Raw genomic sequence first — 21223 nt, forward strand, 5'->3', positions numbered from 1 at the left:
CTTTGTAATGAAATAACTAAATCTTAAAAAAAATATAAAAAAATAAAAAATACAAAAAAGGTGGAGTCAGTATTGTACCGTAGCTTAGTCAGTTAAACCACTGCTAACATCCCAGCTGCTCCTCTTTCAATCCAGGTGTCTGCAGATGTGCCTGAAAAATCAGCAGAAGATGGTCCAAGTCTTTGGGGCCCTGAACCCATGGGGGATGAAGTCCGAGCTCCTGATTCCTGCCTTCAGAACAGCCTAGCGCCGGCCAGTACCACTATTTGGGGAGTAAACCACCAGACAAGATCTCTCTCTATCTCTCTCTGTCTGTCTATTTCTCTCTCTCTTTCTTTCTCTCTCTAAGTTTGCCTTTCAAATTAAAATAAATATTTTTTAAGTCTTTCAGTCTCTTCCTAAGAAATCTGGAAAGGATTAGAAATCAATTTTCAATGTTAGGATTCCTGAACCTCCTTAAGCTTGTTCCTCAACACAAACTCGAAGAATCCCTGCTTGAATGACCTAAATACTTGGGAAATTCACAGTCGCGAGTTCTGTTCAAATATTACATCAAAACTGACAAGGAGGGAAAGCCCAATCTTAATAAACATAACCACATGAAGTTCCAAGGTATGCCAATTTTTTTTCTGAAGATTCATTCATCTATTTGAAAGGCAGGGTTACAGAGAGAGGGATTTCCAGTCTGCAGGCTTGCTCCCACAATAATCACCAACAGCTGAAGTTGGGCCAGGCCAAGAATCTACCCAGGTCTCCTGCATGGACAGCAGGAACACAAGTACCCGAGTCATCAGCTGCTGCTTTGCTCTGTGTGCTAGCAGGATGCTGGACCCAAAGCAGAATAGCCAGAACCCCAATTGGCACTCTTACTTGGAATATAGGCATCCCAAGTGACAACTTAACCCACTGTGCCACAATGCTTTCCTCATACACCAAATATTTAGGCCAAGTGAAGACCCAAACCTGGCCCACAGGAAAAAAGACTAATACATATAAAATGTTGCTTACAATGTCAAGGGGTGTCACAGACCTCCTGAAGTCTCCCATGGCCTCATGGGTAAGATTCCAGTGCATCACCAAACCCGCTCACTTACATCCTACCTCCACTTGCCAAAAAATAAATAAAATCCATACTATGTTAACTTTAAATTCATTTTTATTTACAAAAATTATTAAAGTAAATTGCATCTGTAATAGCTGTAAAAATTGTGCACTTGATACTTCGATGTAAGTTTTCCAAATGAAACATGTAATTATCAATACAAAATATTTTATCACTCAACTAGCTACAATCATTTCTTATATCACCTGTGTTTGAGTGTCATGCCTTTGCAGGTGCATTCATATATGTAATCCAGAGACCTGGCATTACCTGGAGTTTTGCAAAATATTCATGGCTTGTGGTAGAGGTGGGTATAGGGGTTGCCTATAGTGGAAAACTGCAGCAGACCCAAAAGCTTGAATCTCCATATGCTTGGAATATCTGGCTACGAGGGGAAGATCACAGATAGGAAAGACCACTGGCCTGTCCAAACATCCTTCCTGTGGCTTGTCTGACCCCATCAGCAGGGGGGAAAACATGCCCAGCCAACCCTAACACAGTCTTCACCCCATATGGACCAGAAGTGGCCATGTGACCTGGCTGAGCCAATCTATTTCTCTTGCGAGAAATCGCAATTAAGGCACAGGGGAGCTTGCTAATTGATGCTCGCTATGCAAACTGCCAAGCTCACAAATCAGTTACGATTGTTTCAGCTACTGGGCTAGGGTGGCAGCTTTCTGCCTGTGTGCACGCTGAGGTCATGGAGCCAAGTGAGAAGAGACAGCCACATCTCCCTAGAGAAAGGATTAACAACAGGCTCCTGGCTCCCCAGGTCCTGACCCAGGCCCACTGTGCTTCCTGCACCCAGGTTCTACAGGACCTCCCAGGACGGTGCCTCTTCCCTTGGCTTCAGCAGTTCTGGGCAGGCAGCTGGTGCTTGCACCAACTCACCTCTCAGTAAGCCTCACTCACACAGGCACAGGTGCAGCACAGCCAGGAGCTGAAGCAGGCACTGGGAACCATTCCAGGACACACACCAACCAAGGGTGGGGCACCAGTCTCAACACAGGATAGGGTTCTGATGTGAGCCCCCTACATGACTCCAGGTGACAGGTGCCATCAAAGGCTGCTAACACATGAGGACTACCCATGGATGACAGGGAAGACAGACAAATGATACCAAATACAGCTCCCAACTTATGAACCAGAAACCATGAACCTCCAGCAAGGATACCAGGCTTGTTACCACCTAACAGCTCATTGATTCTTCCTGGGTGTCCACTGAAGGTAGCTTTCCATACTCCCCTCATATACCAGAAGGAACTAAGACTCAGAGAACTTAAGTGAGTGCACATGGTACAACTCATCTATAGGTGACACAAACTCCAGGATGTGTGCCCTGAACACCCTGAACCACCACTCTTCCTGGCTCCATCCACTGATCAGGACAGCACAGAGACAGCAAGCAGGCTAATGCCTGCCGGACAGAGGAACATGTGGCCCCTAAAGGCTCCTGTCCCTGGCAACAAGCAGGCAGCCCAGCCTCCTGGACCAGTCCTGACCCCAGTCAGCAAAGACCTACAGACACAGCATCAAGAACTAAGGGTGAACAGAGGTGCCGGGAAGTTGTGCCACTTGGCCATCATGAGAATCAAGTTCTGTGAGACTGGCTGGAGGCCAGATTTCAGACCAAGGTGACATTGGAGTGACTTTTTCAATCCGTACACACAGTCCCATACAGGGTGAAAGGAAAACTATATTGTCATGCCACACAGAACTTAACAAACCTGCCCAAACCCAACCTGCCAGGACTCTTCTCATGAACACTGCAAGGGAGAGCCTGGGCGGCACATCAGGAAGGGAAAGCAGAGCCTTAGTTCGAACCCTGGAGAACTACAATTTATACCTGATTCCCTTACAATTTACATCTCATCTCTGAAACTCGAAGCTCACAGCAGATGACTGCCTTAAATTTACTCATCAGTTACAACTGAAACTCTGACTTCCCAACTCCAAATACTGTCCACATCTTGTCAGGGAATCTGCAGCCTCTCTACTCCCGACTTCGGCAATGATGTAAGCCTGATGGCCCTCTCAAAGCCGCACTGATGAGGGCACTTTGCCATTGTCTTTGAGCAGGGATCCACAGTACAATGTGACAAGCACAACGTGATCACCGGCTGAGCAAACCACTGAGCCCACACTCAGGCTGTGCCCATCTAGAGGACAAGGATGGGAATGACCAAGAAGGTGGACTGACGGGGCAGCCCAGGAGCCGAACACATTCACTGCCCTCCAAGCACCCCCTGAACCTCACCCTGCTGCCAGCACAAAGACGCACAGCCTTCCCAGTGTCCCTGTTCCTCTTCTCTCACTCTCTGTCCTTTATTTACTTTCCATTTTTTTCTTCTGACTCTTAAAAGGGAGAAGGACCCCCAAATCTGACCCAAACCCCTCCTCTTTTCCTTGTCCACAACAATCAACTCTGGGCTAATAATTCTCACAGCTTCCCTTCTCATCTCCACTCCTGCTCTTCCAGCCACCTGCCTAGCCTTGGCCTCTCCCTTTCCACATTTACTGAGCTTCCTACACTTGCCAAGCACCACAATGGTTGCTTTCCACACCCATCACTGAAAAGAATCACTCAGCTCTCAGGTGCCCAATCCCATCATCCTTTCTCCTCCCTCTGTTCCTGTCCCCATATCTAACTAGCGACTGAGTGCCATGAACGTCCTCTCCTCACCAGGCGCTCCTACCCAAGCTCTCTCCTTCCCACAATCTGTGCCCACTGCCTGGTCTCTTGGCCTCCAGCAAACACACTGGACACTGTTAACACCAGAGCACAATGCTGAATGCATGATCCCTCCACTCAAGGCCTATTACAGTCCCCATTTCCCTCCAAACCCACCTAGGTGCCTTGCGCCTGGCTCTGAGGCATACTCCCACCTATGACCCACTACTTTACTGAGCACACCTGCCCCAGTCTCTGCCCCTTCCCTGAGGCCACAAGGACCTTTCCAAGTATCTGCTTGCATGGTTCCTCCCTTATCTCACATCTCTTCCTCCTGTTTCTTCAGGCCCACATGCTCCATCTCAGAGGCCCAATGCAGACATGCCACCTCCTGTGAAGGAGACCTCAGCTCCCGTGGATTCTGACTTCACTATACAATTTACATCAGGCCTGGATGAACCTTGGTGGCAGGAGCTGACCAGGCTTGACCGCTGCAGCCTCCACTATACCAGACACAGCTCTTCTCACCAACACAATATGCATTCATTCAACATGTATCTACCCTGTGTCTGCACATACCAAGGTGTTATCATATGCTCAGTACACAATGTGAACCAAAAAAACAAAACACACACACACACACACACACCACACAAGACTATTACCATCAGGAGTTTCTCATCTAAGGAAGACACAAACTTTAAACAAACTTACCCAAGAGAGAATATGGTTAGCAGCAGGTCTGGGCTGTAGGAGGGAAACAATATGGGTTGCATAGCAGCACAGAGGGTCCAGGAAGGCTGGCCAGAGGAAGAGAGGCTGGAATGCGTCTGAAAGGTGAGTGATAAGAAGGTGAAAGTGGTGAAAGTGCTCCAGTGCCAATGGGCAGCCTGTGCAAAAGCACCATGGTGGGACAAGAGCAGAAAGCCAATGTGGCTGGAAATCATGACGGAAGACAGGAAAACACTACAGAAAGCTATCAGAGACATTGCAAAAAATGTATGGAGTGAACATGAATTTATGATCCTCACCTACAAGTTTATTATAAAATTAAACAAATAAATAAAACCAACCTTAAACCTATACTAAGACACCCAACATAAATTTTAAAAACATTCCTCCTAAGCATGAATGTTATACTCTAAAAAAAATTAAAGGGGCTGGCATAGTGGCTTAACTGGCTAATTCTCTGCTTGCTAAGTGCCAGCATTCCATATGGTCACTGGTTTGTGTTCCGGCTGCTCCATTTCTGATCCAACTCCTTGCTTATGGCCTGGGAAGGCAGTGGGGGATGGCCTAAATCTTAGGGACCCTGCAATCATGTGGAAGCCCCAAATAAGCTCCTGACTTCAGACTGGCTCAGCTCCAGCACTTGTGGCCATTTGGAGAGTGAACCAGCAGATGGAAGGTATTTCTCTCTGTAAATCTAGCTTTGAAATAAAAATAACTAATTTTTTTTAAAAAAATTAAAATAAATTCTCCTAATGAGGGGTAGAAGCATATGAACAAGGGTAGAGCCTGTTTTTTTAAGAAGTCATATATAATTCCTTAAATAATACACTGTTGTTTCATCCTTAAAGTAGAGACAAACAGCTTGTCAATCATTCTGCATGAATGAACACAGGGGTGAACACTGGCTAGCAACTGATCAGCACCGGCTGACGGCGTTTCATGCTTACCAAGCCCCACGGGGCTGGTACCAACACCATTCTCACTGTATAAACAAGGAAACTGAAGCTTGGAGGAGTTCGCTAACTGAGCCAAGGGCATACAGGTTAGGAGCAGTAGAGCCAGGTTCTGATCTCAGGCCCCTGGGCCCCCAACTGGCACTCTTCATTACCATCAATGCACTACCCTGCCCCACCCACTACCACCAGGACCCTGCTTCCAGAAGCTTACTGGGTGTTTATCTCATCTTACAGCACTGAGCATTCAAGCCATTGAACTCTGACAATGCAACGAAGATAAAATCACCTCTGAAGGAATGTGATGGAACTTTCCTGATGGAATGTGTCTTTCCTGCCCCAGGTCTCCTTCAAAACACCCCAACTCTTCCCTCCAATTTTAAAAAGGAGATGTTTTCCAGTTTGCTGTGATACTTAATATCCTGGGAAAACAGAAACTGGAAACCAATCAATCTCCTCAAGCCCATCTCAGCCAAAGTCAACAGACCCCAATCCCCTTTTTAGGCAGTCACTGTTTACAGTACATCTAACCGGAAGGAGAGTGGAGCTGTATGTTACTGGAAAGCTCCAGCCACGGTTTCCCCAATACTGTGAACAACAACCAGTCCTTCCTCAGGGGGTTAGTGTTGTACTGAAGTAAATTTAGCCACCACGTATGATCCAAGCCCCTCATGTCAAGAACATCAATTCAAACCCCGGCCACTCAACTTTCAATCCGGCTCCCTGTTAAGCTGCCAGGGAAAGCAGTGAAGATGTCCCGAGTATCTGGACCCTTGCCATGCATGTGGGAGACCCAAATGGAGCTCCAGATTCCTAGCTTTGGCCTGGCACAGACCTAGGGCATCTAGACAGTGAACCAATGGATAGAGGGTCCCTCTCTAACTCTTTCAAATAAATTGATAAAATAAAAAAGTGTTGCTGTTCCTCTTTCTCAAATCCTTTCTGAAAGCAGCAGCCAGGACACAAGGGTAAATGATTAAAGTTTACCTACAAAAATACCCACCTAGTTCAGGTGTGGCCCAATCACCTGAGTCTCAGCCAACTTCCCTCAGACAGCAGCCAGACTTCATTTGATGGGAACAATGACCACAGAAGAACACAGACTAGCTTAAAGCAAGCTGCTCTTAAAGCCCTGACTAGGTCAGCCCCAGTCAGGAAAGGGCTACCCCCAGCACTCCAGTCCTGCACCATAGTACAGTGGGCTGAACTGTGTCCCCTGAAATTCACACACTGACCTCCCAATTCCCAGAATATCACCATGTAACTATGCCTGGAGATAGGGCCTTTCAGCTTGACCTAGCAACTAAAACATTGGTTGAGACCACATTCCTTACCAGAGCCCTTGGGTTCAAGTTCCAGCTCCATTCCCCATTCTAGCTCCCTACTAAAGCACACTGTGGAAGGCAACAATGATGCTCCAAGTAGTTGGGTCCACGCTACCCACATGAGAGACCGAGACTGAGTGCCTAGCTCCCACGTTTGGCCTGGCCCAAGGCAGGCATTTGGGGAGTGAACCAGAAGATGGAAGGTTTCTTTGTCTTTTTTTCTTCCTGTCAAATAAACAAGAAGAGAACACTTCCCTGATAGTCTGTTGAAGTTGAAGCCAGCGAGAAAGGATCAGAACAGGCTCCAAGCAAAGAGCAACGCTGGGCTAATATCATCAGCCAACAGCGAGTGGATCCACAGCACTGTGAACCAGGTACCGTGTGAGGCCTGCTTCCCACACAAGTTCACACACACCTCACAACCAACACAGGTGAAAAGAAGGGCAGACTAGACACTCTGCAAAAGCGTGTTCCCTGCCCCCACTTTGTTTACTAGGATTTCCCTACAGTCTACAAGCATCGCTGGCAAGCAGGAGGCTGGGATGTTTACGTGTTGAATGAGATTGAAATAAAGCCAGTTACTGATCAACATGATATAAGGAATGGGCCCAGGACAGATGCCTCTGCCATCAGCTTCCAGAGCCCACTCTCTTGGTTCCTGCTCCCTGCCACACTGAGGGGAGAAAACCAGCTCAGACCAGAGTCACAGATCACCTGGCACAGGAACCACTTGGCCCACAGCACGCTGTGCAGTGTCCGTATGTCCCTCCTGCTCTGTGGGACTCTGCACCCAGAGGACCAAGCAAAGTTGCTCAAGGGACCAGCGTCCACAGATGACGGGACAGGGGACAGCCCAGACAACAGCAGTGCAAAGACTACTCAAAACATTCTCCATTCTGCTTACTGCGGGGCCCTCCTTGGGGCTCACACACACCAGCAAGTGCCATACCCTGAAATTCACTTCCCTGTGAGAGAGATGAAAGCCAAGTCCTGAGAAGGGGTACATTCACTCATCTGACTCTCTGGGAATCCAGTGAATCCAGCAAGTACAATCTACAAGAGAACTTTCCAGAAGATGAAAGGTACACAGCATTGTAGTACAGGGCATCCTTTCAGAGTTGACCTGTTGGTTTTTGATTACTTTCCATTTGGGGCAAAATGTTCCAGTCCGTTGTCAAACAAAGAATGTTCTTTTCAAAAGAACAAGCACTTCCACTTCAAGAAAACTATCAGATCAACAAGAGAATAGGTGTATTACGATGATGTGGCAGGAAATCGTGATGGAAGTGACTAAAGTTTGGGAAATCCTGACTTCCTGGAACTTCCTAAGTTCCCTGCGTCAAATGTCCCACAGTTCAGCCATCCACTCAGGTATGCCAGCCTCAAAACGAAGACAGCTTACAGGGACTCCATTTCAAATTTTCCATCAAAATCCCTTAGGGAAAGAGAGAAAGTGGGGCAGGGAAGAGGGAGAGACAACCAAAAACACAGTCAGGTTCGTGAAGACAGCACAAGATAGCACGGCAAAGTGATCTGGGGCTATAATCCTGTCCCCCAACTCAGAAAGAGTTGCAACACAGAGCTCCCTGACAGTCCCCAAAACCCCAAACTCAATTTTGGGCTATTACTTTAAGGTACGGTCGCTTAGCTCAGCTCAAAGAGTTACAGTGAGGTCTCTCTGGGACCTGTTCCAACAACAACACACAATGAGGCCTTCTTTCTTTGATAAAGCCAGGAACCCCTCCCTTCAGGACCGCTCTACTGCCCCTCCCAGGCAAAGAGAAGTCCCATTTGGAAAAGAATTCAGGCAGCCCAAAGCTACCTCTGCCTCCGCCTTCCCTCCCGGACCGAGGTGGTCAGGTGCCAGGTCAGGTGCCAGGTCAGGTGCCAGGTCAGCTGCAGGTGTGCCAATGAGCTGAGCTCTAGGGCAGAACCCCATGGTGGAATCCACTCCAGGGAAAGGTGAATACCACGGCACACGGAGAGGCTCAAAGGAAGCAACAATGCCACAACCCACACCAGGACAACAGAAATCCCGCAACAGATTTGTCTTATTCCTGCTGCATTCAGAGCACAGGAAAATCAAGATGTGATGCTCAGCAGGTGCACAATTAACTGGTATTTATTGAATGAATGTACTGAAGGGACGAATGAATGAATGAGTGCATGAGTGGATAGATGGTAGGTGGCTGCCTCTGGCAGGACCAGAAGTAAGTGAAGAGAAAGCCTGACTTCAGAGTTTTTTTTTTTCTTTCTTCCTTCCTTCCTTCCTTCCTTCCTTCCTTTCCTTCCTTCCTTTGTTTCTTTCTTTGTTTCCCTTTCTACCCAGAGGAATATTTTGCCCTTCTCCCAACCACCTCTCACAGATATATCAACAGCAGCGCTTTTCGTCCTAAACCATCTGGGCTCATACCACAGGGCAGCACAAATACTAGCTTGGTTTCTTTCCTGCAGTGCTGAGACTCTCCAACTTCTGTTTTGACCTCCAGCGTCTGGAACAAGAAAGCCCAAAGCCATCTTGGGAATGATAACAACTTGAACCCAATCATCCAACTCTTTCCTTCTGAGACGTTCAGTCAGTCACATCTAGGCTTCCCCCAGAGGAGACTTTTATTTAGAATACATACACTTTTTTTTCTTTTCTCCGAACTTCTCTAAATTTTTTAATCTTTCAACAATGAAAATGAACATAGATTACTGGAGTCATAGAAACGTCTAACATAAACTGGCAGAATATACAAATAAGATCATTCAGAAAAGACTCTGAAAACACACATCACCAAAAGTAACACTGTCACATGGTGGAACTGCACTCAGCTAAGTCTTCAAAAAGCAAGCTGTAAATTTCAGATAGAAAGCGAAGCTCATGACTTCAAATGAGAACACCCAGCCAGCCATACGGGCATTTATAAAAGGCTATCTGATGGGCAAGGTGCCTGAACACTGGAAAAACACAGGAATACAACCCCAGTAAGTCATGGGCCACACATGAATACAACGTATGTTCTGATAGTTGTATCAAACATGTACTCTGTGGAAAGCCCTCCCACAGTGCTGCTCTTCTCTCCAGATGTCCTGACAGGACCCCTGCTGCTGCTGTGCCCCAACTTTCAAAGAGCTGGTTGATGAGGGTGAAGGTACGCCACACTGGGACAGAGTTTTCCTCCTTCACAGGACTGTTCATCCATTTAGGCCCAAAACAATTTTTTCAGCAGCTCAATCACAAGCTAAGAGGGGTCTGAGGTCCTGCTCAGCCTCAGATCTCACAGTCAGTGTCCAGTCTGTCCCACCATGCATCAACAAGGACAGCGGCGGGGCCAGCAATCCAGATTCCCAGATGGCAATCTAGCCCCACTCTGCACATTCCACTCCACTACGTCATGCTGTGGAGATCCGTATTATCAAAAGTAAGTACCACCAGCCTTACCTCATAGGTGCCTAAGGATGAATAGGCTAATGTGAAACTGCAGACACACAAAAGAGGGGAGGGAGAAAAGGAACAAAACCAGAAGGGAGACGTTATTTAAGTCCCACTAAGCAAAATCTCATGCTAATTAGATAAAGGGTGTTTCACCGCCTCAGACAACGGAGTTGAACAAGCAGAAAACATCACTGCACCATTCAGTGCAGTGTTCTGAAATACAGCCTGGTTAAGCTTCCCAGAGAAATGGAGAAATCGTCCAGGTTCTTTTCCAGCCACTTCCTCACCAGGAAATGGCTCAGGAGGTTAGCAGAGCCCACATGGGCTGCAGCGCAACAGCAGGTAAGAAATGCCCAGATCAGACAAAGGAGGAAGTCACCTACACATGGCCCCACAGACCCGTTGAGTGTGTCTGGTCCCCAGGCACAGCAGCCTGACTCGCATGTGGGTGTGATCTTGAACATTCCGGGATGTAGCAACAAAAGGGGTGTGGAGGGCAGGCAGGGCAAAGACTTCCCAAGGCTGAATCAATAAAGCCATGTGTAGACAGAGCGCTGGCAAACACGGCATGTCAGGGACAGTGCAGCAATGCAGGCCAGCAGAATCCCTCCCCAGCTCCTTTTTACACACACACACACACACACTCCCTCCCCGCCACCTCGCTCCCTCAACGACAAGACTGGGCCTCCAGGAAGGAGAGATCAGGCAGAAACTGCTGATGTGAGAGACTGGGGTTTCTGCTTGAGAGAACAGGCTGGGCTTGAATGCTGGCAGTAGGCTCTGTGTCTTTTCTCCAGTGGCAAGTTAGGTCAGCAGGCTGGGAAGCACTACTGACCCTAAGGTGCTCCACCCAAAATAATCATACCTACCAACAATTATAAGGGTAGGGTCCAGTTACACCATGCCTGAAAGCACTTAGTACCGGGCTGGCTCACTGCACTTCACTCTCAACCATTTCGTGCAAAGCATCATCACTATTGTCATTACTAACCGGAGAGATAGTGGCCTGCTCCCCATCCTTGACCCAGAGAACAGGCGACCCTCACATGCAGAGCAGGATGGAGGGCACCTTCCACAGAGCTGCTGTTCTGTGCAAATGTCCTAATATAGTATGCCTGCTGCTGCTGTACCCCCAGCCTCAGCACATCCATTTATCCTGAACAGACCTGGCTGCTGCTCAGGCACGAGGGACTCAAACCAAGCTGGGATCTGCCTTGCTCACCCTCCCCAGGGGACTGTTGACTTGTGCCCAACAACAGGCAGACAGGTGTCCATGGAGTGGGGGAAGGCATGCTTGCAACTCTCTGTTCTCGGTTCCACTCACCTTTCATTCAGGCCTTGCCTTAGTCTGCTGGCTGGAAATGACGATCCCAGGCTGAGCAATCACTAAAGACTAAAGGTTTACTGAGCTCATGGGCAGCTTGGAGGTGCACACTGAGAGAGAAGGCCATAAGAATATGAGGCAAGGGCACCCTAGCTGGTGTAAACTCCTTTCTGAGTCCCACAGCAGGGCAGGGCATCAATGGCAAGACAAAATGTCCTGGTTCAACTCTCACCTCTTGTAAAGCCATAGTTCTGGTGGCTGAGGGCCCCACCCTTATGGCTCATTAAACCTTAATTACCTTCCAAAGGCTCCACCTCCAAATATCTCAGTATTAGCTTTTTACCCTCTCAGCAGATAATGGAAATTAAATTTGAACACAAGCTTACAACATGGGGTCATTCAAACCATAGCAAAGCTCACACCAGCATTATTTCACCCCACAACCATACAAAAAAAACGAGGAAGGAAGTAAAACCCATGGAAGCCAACAGAGGCCTCCCCAAAACCTCCTGTGGCTCACCTCTGGAGGGAAACTCCAACAACAAAATCAAACTAAGCACACACACACACACACACACACACACGCCAGTATTTCATTATGCCATGTGCAAGTATTAAGAAACGCACCAACATCATTAAATTTTTAAAATAAGTCTTACCTACTTCAAAACAGCAATAAAAATACACTCTCAAAATAAGACACAGAGTTCAAAGTTTTTATAAATAAAGCTTTTTGAAAAACTCATTACACTGTCTATATTCTTTCATAGAAAGCTGTGGTACTAGTTTCCCGCTTGTGGTAAATGATGTGCTGGAAGGCAGCACTGCTCCCTTCCTTTTGAGGATTATCGCCCTGGAAGGCTGTAAAACAAGACATTCCAATGCCCGTGCCCAGAGTCAGCAGCATGGAGAGCAGCTGAACACGCAGGAGAGGCACTAAGCAGGAGGGCAGGGACAGCACACTCCCTCTGGCTAACCCGCCCTCCCCTGCTAACTCTCCCAGTTAATAATCTGTCACACTCATTATCCTGGGCCCTGGCACTCCACTGCAGGTTACAGATGCCTTGTTGACTGGTCCAAAACTCAATCCTCCTTTGAGCTTCCACTGAACCCTACTGTTCAATCTCCCTTGTCAAGAACCTGCTTAAGGCAAATATAAATGTACCATACACCCAGCAACAGCACTCATATTTACCTACCCAGGAGCAATGAAAGCACAGAATACCATAAACATTCCCACAAGATATTCACAGTAGCATCATACATACATACATACACAGTAGCATCCAAAATGATAATGACCCAAATGTAGAGGAAGCAGAGAATGAAATGCCCTCCAGCAATGCAAATGAATGAACAAGGGCGTGACAGGTTAAGATGCCACTTGTGATGCAAGCGCCATGTATCAGAGCACCACTTCCACCACAGCTCCCTGTCAATATGCCTGAGAAAGCAGTAGATGCTCAAGAATCGAGGCCCCTGCCATCCACATGTGAGATCGAGAAACAATTCTGGGCTCCTGGCTTCAGCCAGGTTGAACCCTGCCCATAGTAATCACTTTCAGAGTGAACCAATAAATGCAAGACCAATCTCCTCCTCTCTCCTTTCTCCCCTCTGTCCTCTAACCTCATTATCACTGTGCCTTTCAACTACATATTAAATAAATCATTTTTTTAAAAAGGAATGAACCAGTGGTATTAGTTGTGACATGGATGAACCTGGGAAATATGCTAAATGAAAAAAAATAATACACTAAAAACCATACATTGCATGACTTATAGGAGATGCCCAGAAATGGCCAGCATAGGACAGATGAGTGGTTGCTGGAGGGTAAGAGCAGAACAGATCAGAAATTAGCAGGAGGGAAATTTTTCACAAAAAAAAAAAAAAAAAAAAAGCTTTAAAAAATTTGTTCAAAATGATGCTTAATAACATGCTTGGCAGAATTCAGGGTTCAGTGACGGAGACAAAGTGTGAGTGGGTGAGTGAATAAGAGGATGAATTAAAAAATTTTACCAGAAGCCTCTCTGGAAAGCCTCAACTAGGTGCATATACTTCATTCATCTTCGTCCCAGTCAGCTTTCACAAGTTATATGTACTGGCAAGTTACGTATTTTTATATAGACATGTACAGTCTGGTTCTTTAGGTTAGGTTGAACTATATGAAGCTGCAATTTTTATGAATCAAAACAGTTTCATATCGGAAATGTCACAAGTCACCCTACACTTGTAAGTCAGATAGACTTCATGTGGCTGCAGGCTCCCTCAGGCAATGCAACAATTGAAGTCTCCCTGGGGAGTATGGATAACCACAGGACCTGCTCATGGGGCTACTGTAAGGATCACTAGGCCAACACATGGACAGCACCTACCAGTGGTGACACAAGTCACAAAGGAACTGCTCAGGATATGACAGCAAATCACTGACACACACAGGTGTAAATTATCCCTGAAACCCCTCCTCTTTGTGCGTTCCCATGGCATGCAGACAATGGATATTCCTGGCTGGAGTCCTCCACAGCCAACACTTGCTATGGGCGGTAGTAGCCTCAGAACTCTTCCCTCGATGTCATGTGAGAGGCCTGCCAACCTCCCTCAGGGTGACACACAGTGCTGCAGGAGTACTGAACAATTCCAAGCCCAAAACACCCCTCGCAACCAGTTCAACAGTATCATCAAGTAGGAGGAAGTGCCACCAGAGAGATTTCTTCTGGCTTATTTCGCAACAAAAACATATGGCTGCTATGCAACCACTGTTTGAAGGGATGAAGAGGCTATTTATGAATAGTCAGGTTTTTCCTAGCAACGACAATGGACAGGAGCTTTTGGGCAGATGCAAATCAAATCCCATCCTTGCATTCTGTCTGAAACGCTTCAGCTCCTCTGTTGTGATCATATAGGCAGACCAGAGATCCCAAAGCACAGCCAACCATGGGATGAAAGTAGGATTGTCAGATCTCACAAACAAAAATACAAAGAAACTAGGTTACAACTAAAGAATAAATTGGGGACAAGCTTAGGCTTATCTGATACTCAAATTTTACTGAATGTCTTGTTATTTTATCCTGTAACCATAGATTTCATCAGTGCCATAGATTGATATTTGATTTCCCAAACATAAGACAACATCTTTCCAAATCAATTAACTATTCCTTATTCCCAAAACATCATGAGGACCAGAAAGATAAGGTTCCAGATTTTGTGAGCCTCTCTGTGGGAGCCTGGGTTACAGGGCTCCCACCCACCACTGGAAGCTCCGACTTCAATTGTACCAGCTGTACATTAAAACACATCACATGCACTAGATTCCCCAAGTGGCCCCATAATAAAGGCCCCTGGAATATCATCCCTGAATGCAGACAGGCTTACAGAGGGTGCAGGCAAATGCCATTTGGGGCCTTTCAATTTGAACGCAAAAATAAGGTCTCTGATTCAAGTCCAGGCTCAGTCTACAGTCTACTTCAGAGTCCCTGTGCTAATTCCAAATCTCTAAAGCCCTAGTATGTGCATTATATCTCAAAAACAGCCTGTGAAGTTTTTCCACAGTGCCTACATCCTCACCACAGGAACTTTTACTCTTCAAACCACAAAACACCAACAGCTACTTCAGAGGATGTCTGTGACTTTTCGCCTCAGTCACCTACTGCCAGATCTAAGCACACTGACTTCTCCCAATAAAACTAAGGATGGGGTTGTTCGTTTGTTTAAAAAAAAAAAAAAAAAGTCAATTCCAGAGAGTTAAATGCTTACCCAAGTACAGTCCTGTTGGAGAAATCACAGAAGATTCAAATCAACCTCAACCATCCCTGATGACTTCATCACCAACAGTAATGGCCTGGACTACCACTTATAAAACCAAAGCCATTATTGTAACAAGGGAACCCTCTGGGCATTCACCATGCATAAATGCCTCATTCGCTCAGAAGGTAACAAGAAAGATTTGTTCAATCAACTCTCACTGCTGCTGGAACAACCAAGGATTTAAGCAGCAGGAGGTTCTCTTGATGGTTGTCAGTCCAGACTCCATCCTTCTTGTGAGGTCCCAGGTTCTGACCCATGCTCACTCCAATGCTCACACAGATCCTCAGACCAAGTGCTAGCTTGAAATGATCAGGAACAGCCAAGATTTACTCATTTTCTAGAAATGCAGTGTCTCCCCAAAGCATGTGGGCCTCTCCAACCTTACCAGCATGAACAGAGCATTTTCATTCTTACACCTCTCAAGGAAAACGATTCAATTTGCAGACATTTTTCAAATACAACTGTAGCCAAAGGGGGGAGGGATTCTTCATCAGATTTGCCTCTGGAAGGCAATCTATCTCCTTGGTAACAGTTCTAAAAAAGAGAAAACGAAAGAAAGAAAAAAAAGAAAAGAAAAGCACCACCTCTACTGAATCTCACATCTAAGTAGGCAGCGCAGAAAATGTACCTGTGACTCAATCCATGCACCTACTGCTTTCTCTCAATAGAATGAATGCTCAGGTTTTCTGATTCAGGTTGGATTTTCTCAAAAAGGGACATCTACATCTTCCCATTGGATCATGTGCCTTTTCTCATGCGAAATACAGAGGGGGTACCAACAGTGGTAGTATCACTACTTCATAAGATGATTTTAGGGATGGACTGGGAGCATGTGCAGGATTTACAGGTCTTCCACACGGGAAATCATTAACAGTTATCGGCCATGAGTGTAGTGACAGCAGTGGAGACACAGATATCAGCTCAAGAACTGGGTATGTTGTGCACAAGACACAACACAAAAGTGCCCTATCAGGTGGGAGGGCATGAAAACTAGGACGGGGGCTGGGATGGCTAGATAGAGAGGCACTCTACAACATCTGTGTGGGTTGGATGGTTGAGTTGGTTAGATGGAACTAAGCTTTAATACCCATTGACAAGTACCAGAGCCAAATGGGATGGGGGACAGACTGGTCTTCTGCTGCACATACTGGCAAACCAGGGTAGGGGGCAGGCCTGGTGGGGGTTATTGTGGGTCGCCCCGACTAGGCTGCAGCTCCCACTGGTTGATGTAAGGGCCGAACCAGACTGGACTGCAACACCCATTGGTTCCAGTGCAACTCGGGACCGAAAACAGAACCAACCCAGCAACTGCAACCACCAGCTGATCAGGGTGATGGACTGTGCCGGGCCCTGTGCTTGCTAGAACATACAAGAAACTAATCTGGGAATACCTCAAAGTATCTTTGGAGATCTCCCCAATCGAACTGCTGGACTCACAACTCTAACCAAGAAAAGACGGAAGACAGAACAGGACAATCATTCACCTCAGCTATATGTTGGCAGCAAAATATGGGGCAAACGGAGACTTTATGATGGGCCATATCAATCAGTGGACAACCTCATCGAGCGAAACTGGCAGCGATTTGTAACTGGAGAACTATTAACACCACTTGAGCACATATCTCAGAGCATGCCCCTCATCCGGGACTTGGGGTGGGCGGGAAACCGGGTGGGGCTTCTCCCTCAATATCCCCCTTTACCTCAGATACATGATGGAAACAATATTGACATAATAGCATTACCCACTTTCCTATCCCCCTGAACCTTTTTCTTTTTTTTCTTCTTTTTCCTTTAACTGTAATTAACTATGTAAAGATTGTCAACAATACAATAAAATAGATTAAAAAAAAAGTGCCCTATCAGAATTTCAATACTGAAACAGTAAGAGGCAACCCCACTCCACCCCCCCAAAAAAAGAGCAATCAATTCTGTGCCCTTAACCAACACCACCACACAGCCACCATTATGCAATGAAAGATGCCTCACAGGCAGGAAATGGCACCTACAGAAAGTGGTTGTCTGGTGGGACACACGTACACAAACATACACACACACAAACACATCCTCCTGCACAAAGCCCTGTTTGTGACCCTACGCTCCTCTTCAGGCAGGCTGGAGAACCTTACAATGTAGAGCTTTGGACACTGTCTCAGACTAGAACAGGAAAGAAATCTGGCATCGTTTCCATGGCCCCTGCTTTTCTCCCAGCTTGACGCTAAAAAATTGGCATGAAGACATCTTAACAGTTGAGAACAATGGTGCCAGGATCACAAGAAGGTTCACAGGAAGCTGGAAAATTTCTGAGATACCACCATAAGCAGGTCAATTAACAAAGCTCAAAGGGTGGAAATAGGAGAGAGGCAGCAAGGGAGGGAGGGCATATGGCACAGCTTGGAACACCTGCATCCCTTATCAGAGCACCTAGATCTGAGCCGCAGCTCACCTTCCATTACAGCTTCCTGTTAATGCAGACCATGGGAGGCAGGAGGTGACGGCTAGTCCCTGCCACCCATGGGAGAGACCTGACTTGAGTTCCTGACTCCATGCTATCTCTTGTGGAGCAGGTATTTGGGGGAGTGAATCAACGAATGGGAGACTTGTCTTTTCTTTGCACAGAAGCCAATTAAACAAATTTTTAAAGAGTGCTTGGCCTTCAGATAGCAGTTTAATGTAAGATGAAAAGAGGAGAGAGGGCAAGTGATACTATTCCTGTGAGTCACTGCAGAATAGAAGTCAAAGAGCTGTGTGCCTCCCTCACTCAACACCCCAAGTCTTAAGTTGGGAAAAATTTATTCATTTAGCCACTTAGTCTAGAGGGGGCTCTCATCATTATTTACTCTGTAATCAGTGCTCCCTGGATCATCACGCTAGAAAGGAAAGTTACGTATGACTCTCTCACGGCCTGCAAAAGGATACTGAGGCACCACCTTTACATACACTGCCATGCATAAAGACTTCTCAGGTAAAACTATGCATCCCACTGCACCAGGCCACTGAGCCAAGCAGGTGAATAAGCACCCAGGATACCAATTACATGTCATGCACCACAGCTCGTTGCATATGTCTGGAAAGAAATTCACTGGCACAGATGTCTCAGCCTCAAAGCATCTGCCACTAGGACTGCTGGAAGACAGAAAGCAAACTTCCTATCCTATTAGAAATGAAGGCAGGACCCAGGGCAGTAGCATGGTGCTCAAACTCCTCTCCTTGCATGCACTGGGATCCCATATGGGCACCGGTTCTAATCCCAACTGCTCCACTTCTCATCCAGCTTCCCTGCTTGTGGCCTGGAAAGCAGTGGAGGATGGCCCAAAGGCTTGGAACCCTGCACCCATGTGGGAGACCTGGGGGAGGCTCATGGTTTCTGGCTTCAGATCAGCTCAGCTCCAAGCTGTTGCAGCCACTTGGGGAGTGAACTAACAGACAGATCTTTCTCTCTGTATCTTCTCTCTCTGTAAATCTCACTTTCCAATAAATAAATAAATACATCTTTTTTTAAAGAAAGGAAAGAAATTAAGGCATGCATGTGCACAGGCTGTCATGTGCAGTCACCATGCAGACCACTAAGGACACAGCCATGAATCCTAACCTCACAGACCTTAACATCTAAATGGATCTTACAATTTTAGTCGCAATAAGATTCAAAGACCCAAGACACAAAGATCAAATCCCTAAAGAAAAAGAACATTAAATTGTGCATGCAAAAATCACAACTGTTATTCTACATGGTATTCTCCACCAATCAGGCAATGAAGGAATTAGAATAAATACTTGTGACTCCAAGTCATAGTAAAATTAAGTAACAGGAAAGGAGGCCAAATTAGTGAGGCTTGCTGGATTTGATCCAAAATATACTCATGCCATCTCCTCAAATACTCCTTTGGGAAGCCAATGTGTCACTCATCAGGGTTGTTCACACACCCAGGAAGGTATCAAAGAGCTGCTTGTCATCCCATGACTCATCCAAATGTCAGACCAGCATGGTCTTGATGGTGCAGAAAGGATACCAGCCAGCAGACCCATCAGCCATCAACCAAGCATCCCTAGTCCTGTTGCTTCCTGTAAGAAAAAGTTGATTTGCTTTTCATTTGAGAAGCACAGAGAAAGACAGAAAGACAGACAGATGACAGATAAAACTCCACACACTGACTCACTGTCCAAGCAACTCCAACAGCTAGGACTGAGCTAAGCAGAAGCCAGGAGCTGCAAACCCAATCCAGGTCTTCCACAGGTGTGATGGGAACCCAGTTACATGAGTCATTCTCACTACTTCCCAGGGTCTGCATTAGTGGAAGCTGGAGGAAGGAGCTGGAGCTGGGTCTCAAAGCCAGCTACAACAAACGGGTACTACTGCAGCAACTTAACCACGAGACTAAAATGCCCACTCTAGGTAGGATACAGTTTATGCATTTATAAAACACCAGAAAAAAAAAAAAAAACAAGACAGAAAAAGGAGAAGGTTGGGGGGAAGGGGAGCAGCACATGACCGTCACCCAGCATGTATGTAAAAACAAACGCCTCTTGGAACCCAGCTCGAGATGTCCCTGGAGGAAATGCTTTACTCTTCCTCTTCCTCCTACACACCACACAAAGCACTTTCGCCATCACCATCCTTCCAGAGCGGCTTTTGAAAGGCAGCTCTTGGGCAATCTACAACTTCCTAAAATGCATCAATGTGCTCAACTTGAGAGCACGCTATCCAGGAGTATCCCAGACAAAACTCCCTCACCTCTGCTGCTGATTCCAGGTCTGCCAATGCCAGAAGGGCACTAGGGTAAATTTCTGGGTAGCTTCTAAGGCAGTGTGAGTGGTCCTAGATGAGAGGTCAGTGTAGTGAAGACAGATGGTGGAGTGCTGCATCCAAGGGTACTACAAGTGCCAAGGTCCAGTGAAGGAGGCCATGAGCAGCAAAGGGAGCAGAGACATCACAATGATGATGCAAGAGAAGACTGAGAGGCAAAGGGGCAGGTCACCATATTGTTCCAAGAGCAATGCGAGGCTACTAAGACCTTTTAAGCAATAAGGGGACAAGAGAACATTTTCCTTTTGAACAGTTATTTTGGCTATACTGGCAGCCACAAACTAATCAATGAGTCCTGGTGACAAACACCAACAGCCACTGAATAGGCACTACTCTTTGAGACACCAAGACAGAAGACAGGGGGGGAGGCAGCAGGGACCGGAAGAAGGGTCAAGTGAAAAGAAACTCTGGCTTAGCTCATGCAGCTCAAGTAACATTGTCATCAGTTGGAACTTACAGGAAATGCAGAACCTTGAGCCCCATCTCACAACCTGCCCTGTGACAAGGTCCCCAGAAGACCTGATCACACATTCGAGTTTGAGACGCTCCAACACAGAATAGGACCCAGTTGTCAGAGATCGCCCACCACACTGACAGCATCTTCATCTTCTAACATGACTACAAACAGACTCTGTAACAGAGCTGCAAAATGCAAATAGCTGCCCTAAGCTTTAAGAAAAAAAGAATCACAGATGAGGACTGCTTCGAGAGAATTCACTCTCTAACCACCCAGGAGGGAAAGTCTGCAGCCAGATGTTCTACGAAATATAAGCAACCAAGCAGGTTGAGCAGACAAGGACACATCTTTTGTCCATCCCCAAAAGCAATACTTATTGCCTGTACAAAATCCAAGGCCTCTGTCACAGCTTCCAGAAGCATCCATAAATAAGATATCTTTGTGGTGACTCTCAACAGTAAACATAACTATTCAGCTCACTGCTGCAGATCCACACTTCTACCTAATTATGAAAACACTGTTGGCTCCATCCTTACATTTCTGTGACGCCTAAAGTAAGTCCTTTAATCATTAGGTGTCCCAGCTTTTCCCCATCCTCAAAACATGAACCCTAGCATTTATCCCCCAAGGATGCTC

The 21223-nt window shown here is 46.5% G+C and overlaps 1 protein-coding gene across 6 annotated transcripts in view; it reads right to left on the minus strand.

Annotated features, from left to right (window-relative positions):
* ARHGAP26 (Rho GTPase activating protein 26) overlaps window positions 1-21223 on the minus strand; it is a 412073-nt gene that overhangs the window by 359939 nt on the left and 30911 nt on the right. The window contains exon 1 of one of the 6 annotated variants that reach the window (XM_058677830.1): window positions 11529-11684. The exons of the other annotated variants lie outside the window; for them this stretch is intronic. Within the exon in view, the coding sequence (XP_058533813.1) occupies window positions 11529-11535 (7 nt within the window). The 5' untranslated portion in view covers window positions 11536-11684. Of the gene's footprint in view, window positions 1-11528; window positions 11685-21223 lie in introns of those variants that run through there. 6 annotated transcript variants of the gene reach the window in all.

The sequence above is a fragment of the Ochotona princeps genome, chromosome 19, assembly GCF_030435755.1.
Source record: "Ochotona princeps isolate mOchPri1 chromosome 19, mOchPri1.hap1, whole genome shotgun sequence".
NCBI classification, from domain to species: domain Eukaryota; kingdom Metazoa; phylum Chordata; class Mammalia; order Lagomorpha; family Ochotonidae; genus Ochotona; species Ochotona princeps.